This window comes from Branchiostoma floridae, chromosome 13 (genome assembly GCF_000003815.2).
Source record: "Branchiostoma floridae strain S238N-H82 chromosome 13, Bfl_VNyyK, whole genome shotgun sequence".
Classification (NCBI taxonomy): domain Eukaryota; kingdom Metazoa; phylum Chordata; class Leptocardii; order Amphioxiformes; family Branchiostomatidae; genus Branchiostoma; species Branchiostoma floridae.
The window spans coordinates 12,812,204-12,817,022 of record NC_049991.1 but is presented as its reverse complement, the minus strand read 5'-3'; the positions used below and the strand labels follow the sequence as shown (position 1 = coordinate 12,817,022).

At 37.1% G+C, this 4,819-nt stretch overlaps 1 protein-coding gene across 3 annotated transcripts in view; it reads right to left on the bottom strand.

The window, feature by feature from the left end:
- Positions 1-4,819, bottom strand: part of LOC118429146 (L-xylulose reductase-like) — a 20,294-nt gene that overhangs the window by 13,862 nt on the left and 1,613 nt on the right. The window contains exons 3-8 of one of the 3 annotated variants that reach the window (XM_035839564.1): positions 4,229-4,383; positions 3,671-3,713; positions 3,367-3,466; positions 3,161-3,225; positions 2,670-2,787; positions 1,205-2,385 (exon numbers count right to left, since the gene is read on the bottom strand). The exons of 1 other annotated variant lie outside the window; for it this stretch is intronic. In XM_035839564.1, coding sequence (XP_035695457.1) covers positions 2,282-2,385; positions 2,670-2,787; positions 3,161-3,225; positions 3,367-3,466; positions 3,671-3,713; positions 4,229-4,383 — 585 coding nt within the window. In that variant the 3' untranslated portion in view covers positions 1,205-2,281. Of the gene's footprint in view, positions 1-1,204; positions 2,386-2,669; positions 2,788-3,160; positions 3,226-3,366; positions 3,467-3,670; positions 3,714-4,228; positions 4,384-4,819 lie in introns of those variants that run through there. One more of the 3 variants, XM_035839565.1, reaches the window with a different exon arrangement.

The window sequence follows — 4,819 nt, the reverse complement described above, 5'->3', positions numbered from 1 at the left end:
TGACTTCTGAACATTGAACTTTGTGTAGCAACGTTGCAACACAATGTTGGCGGCGAGTTTAGAGGACTCAAACATTTACCATGTACCCAAATACCTGTGACGTCAACATAATAATGTTTTATGGCAAATTCATGCCCATGGGGCTAATTGCAAGTGAACAAAAATCAAATACATGAAATGATTGAATGTGATCTAAACACAGGTGGTAGGTCAATGAATTGTTGTCGGATCGCCGTGCTTTACTGCCTGGATGAACGAGTGTGACTCCAAATGTTGCATGTATCCGGGATCACCCGAGCGAGTGACGAACGCCGACGAGTTCCGAGCGATTTATTTAATAGGCACCCGAGGTGATAAAGGCGACCTCCCATATGTGTAATAACGTCAACATTAAACTTTAAGTGAATATTGAAATCAGATGGCATAACCATACTCGTACATTACTAATAACAGGCTTTCCACGAAATCCTTGGGGAGCTTTGTGCCGGTTATATGAACTTGACCCACCATATGGACTATGCCAAGGTTGCTGATACATAAAGGGGAAAGCCAACAGGTTGATGTATTATCACTTGAAACTTCGTAGACTGATAGAAACGAAACAATGGTTATAAAGCTGCTGTATTTCGATATTTCACGTATATCACGTGTCTTTCAAAACTGCAGTTTCGGTAAATGTTGGGTACAGGTGTGTCACTTTACTTTTCAATGCTGTCATTTATCATATATTATATCATCGCACCTTGTTTCATAAATTTATCTAGTTTGCTGTATCCATTCCTTTAATTTCAAATACTAAATCATCAATTTCATCTTCATAATAATTATTTGTATCTGAAGACTTATAGACACAACGTCCTTTTGAGGGGGAAGCTTTTGCTAGAGCCGTTTGATAAAGAGGTGCTGGATTACAACTGCCAGCAAAATAAAGTATAAAATTTACTTTTCAGAGGCATATTTGTCTTGGTCATTTGATATGATAAGGTCATCAACAAATATGTTGAATCATTCTATCATTAGTAAGTTAAAATATCGGTAAATTATCACGAATGCTGTAGCATAAACTGAGGCCTATTCTTATTATTATTATGATATGAGCCATTATATCATCAAAGCCAGCACTACCCCAAAATATGCCATTTCATGTAACGTTACATGTTTGTTAATAGTTACGCACCATAATTGTAATAAAGTTTGCTGCATGTTTATGTGAGATAAGTTTAATTTTTCTCTCCATTATGAAAACACACATTCTGCCCTTGACAAAATGCAAATGAGGTAGCAACTAAAATCTCAAGTAAAACTTCCTTGAGAATACACACTAGTGTTTTTTCCACAAGCAGCAAGTGGTGTGTGGAAGCACTAAGGTTGGAATTATATCATGTTAATCGTATTTTGCCAATTCTCACATCTCTACAAACAACTTTGTCCAAACCAATGCTGTCAAAAATAAATTCAATTGTCAAACTTTTCCTTAACAGATACTTTTGCGGTGTTCTACACTAAGTGCTCAATCTAAGTATTGCAATTGTCAATAAATCACAGATGTACACATGAAATTACGACATTGGTTGTCAAGAATAATATATATACATTATCTGGATCATCATCATCATCATCGGTCGACGTGATCACACATGTTCGCACATGTTTACACATGACGGGGTGACATTTCCTTTCGCTGGCTAATTACAAGACGGGGTCTCCCGTCCCCCGTCCGGGTCTCCCGTCCGGGTGAATGATGTAAATCACCGTGTGGCTGATACGGTATGGAGAACACTAACCATTATATGGTACAATATAATTGAGTGCCATGAATCAATAACAATAATGGAAACACAAATAGTCATAAAATTATTCAAATTGCTTTTTTAGAACATAGTAATTAGAATTTGGCAAGCAGATACACAATACAATGTGTATATATATAGCTTTCAGGTATACTGTGTGTATCTGGAAAAAAACATCAGCAACCTTGTATTTGTCAACTTTTGCCATTCTTAGTATAAGCAAAGTTACAAAATGCCACATATTCCATATGAATAGCTTATGGCTTCATTGTGACCAAATGTAATATTGGTCAAAAACTATTAAGTTAGTTACAGTAGCAGTCTGGAACGAGTGCTTGCTGTTGGATTTGCACGATCTTGAATTTTCTCAAACCTTAATTTTCTTACACAACCTACAAGGTTAATGACCTACAAGAAGAGTATACTAAACGCAAACTAGGCTTTTGTCATGAACGTGATACAAGCTTGAGTCACGACAAATGTGAGGCCCCTCAGGAGGTGAGGAAACCCCCCTCTATCGGCAGGTTTGTCCCATTCACCATGGCTGCCTTGTCACTCAGCAGGTACAGGATGGCATGGACCACGTCATCAACCTCTGTTGGAAAACAACAAAGTCACGTTATGTGGATGATTACTACTACTTCAGGAAGCTCGCACTATTTTTATATTTTCTAATGACCACCTATGATGAAAAATATATCAAAGAATCGGACTTGTAGAATCCATGCACTTCTAAGATTAAAGGTTTACAACCACATGTATTTGTCATTGTCAGGGCTGCTGTATAGTACTTTTCTGTGTGTTCATGAAATATAACTACACAATTATAGTCATTTCAAAGATGCACGTAACATTATAACTTGAAAGTCAGTAACTTACCTACAAACTTGCCCAATGGTATCCTGGCCAGCATGGGTCCTGCCTTGACAGGGTCACTCCATACCTTGACCCCCATGTCAGTCATCACTACAGTGGGGTTAACTGTGTTCACACGGATCTAGAAAGAAACATTCTATATCAATGCATTAATGTGTTGATGTAAATGCATATCTTTTTTATGAGGGATGTTATACGATCAAGTATAAACTAGTAACCTACTTGTTTTAATGTAAGTAGTCAGTCATTCTGAGAAAGGCTGTAAAGTTAGCTGACAAATCAGAGGGTCAGTATTGCTCCAGGGCAGTGTTTTTTTTTATCAGACTGAAATTATTTTGCAAACACAATCTATTTTTTACTGTGGAAAAACTAAACTTTACGTAACCAACACCAAGTTTGATTGGGACTTACCCCAAATTTTCAGCCGACTCTGTCAGCCTTGTTCAACAAAAACTAGAGAACTATTTTTTAATCATTTATTTCCAATAACCTACCTTGTGTGGCCCAAGCTCCAGAGCCATCACTTTACTCATGATGTCCAAGGCTCCTTTGGAAGTACCTTAAGTTTGGGAAGTAATTTTTAATGTAAAATACACAGTGACAAAGTGAACTACACATCAATGACAATGAAGGTAAAATTTACACTCAAAGACATTTTCTCAAAGCAGATCTAGAAACTATGACGGCTACTTATACTCACAGTATGAAGTATGCTCTTTCAATGCACATTTTGAGGCCAGACTTGACACATTAACAATGGAGCCTCCTGATCCCCGCTCCACCATTCCTTTGGCAACTATCTGGGAAAGGTAAAAGAAACAATGTTGCACTGTATGAAATTAGGAAGATAACATTTAATAAATTCTGCAAGGAGGCACTGTGTTTACTGTGCATTTCTAATTACAATTCCTTCCGAACTCATCTTTGGAAGAATAAAAGGGGAGTAAAAAAAGTAAACACACTGATTATCTTAGTGTGGCTTAAAGTCCTTGTAAAATGCTGACCTGTGAAACCTGCATGACAGATCTCACATTGACGTTCATGACCCTACAGGAGAAACACAACAAATTGATTAGTGATATGGTACCAAAATTTGTTCTACTATAGATGCAAAATTGTTACTGTCTTTATGTTATACCAAGGAAGTATGACCACAGTCTAACCTTGCAATTGGTCATATCTGGTTCCTGATAGTGTTTGACATGGGTGTTCCAGATCAGTCTGTATTTTACAGTATCATGAAAACTTCTACTTGTATCCTACAGGCTTCCAAATAATAATTTCAACACGCCTTGCATGCATGGCTGTGAGAAATTTTCATAACTGATTTCCACAGTGGAATTGATGGTCTTTAATCTTTTTGTTCAGGACAGAAAATTTTCTCATCTTCTGGCACATTCTGCATTGAACTGTGCATTTTTTTAGGTAAATGTGAAAAGAATACAACACAGTGTATTCCATTGGCCCCAGCCCAAAGGGCACTCTAATACCGAGTACACCATGTTGTATTCTTTATGGATACAGCCTCTTAGTCTCTCGCAAAATCTCTTGGATTGTCTTACTTTTCAAAAGCATCCAAGGTGACTTCCAGGAATGGCTCCAGTATTGTGATCCCTGCGTTGTTGACCAATAGGTCGATAGGACCAACAGACTCCACTACTGCCTTCGTGGCTTCTGGGTCTCCAAGGTCACATTGAACAGGGTGGATACCTGGGTACTGATGAAAAAGCACAGATAGATATCATTTAGGTGTTTTAACAAAAATAGAGTCAATTCCGAGTCACCGAGAGGGTTTTAAAATAATATTTGTAATAAGTTTGAACTATTTAAAGTAAAAGAGTTTTTCAGTCACATCTAGTTCTAACTTGTTCAAACAATTAAAAATGAAAGTTTGAACATGTTTGAACCTATTCATATTTGTTGGAAACATTGGGAAAGTAACAATACGAATATCTCTTTATTTAGAACAATTTTCAAACATCTATGTGCTTTTGTTATTGTTCCAACATGTTCCAACAATTTGTGTCATTTTTTCCCTCCGTAAAAACTTTTATTGCCCCAATAAACAAAGGTGCTAAGCTGGGTCCTTTGTTTGGCCTTGTATTTTTAGATTTTCTTCAGAAGACACTGGTGAGTCTTTTGTGAAAAGGTGG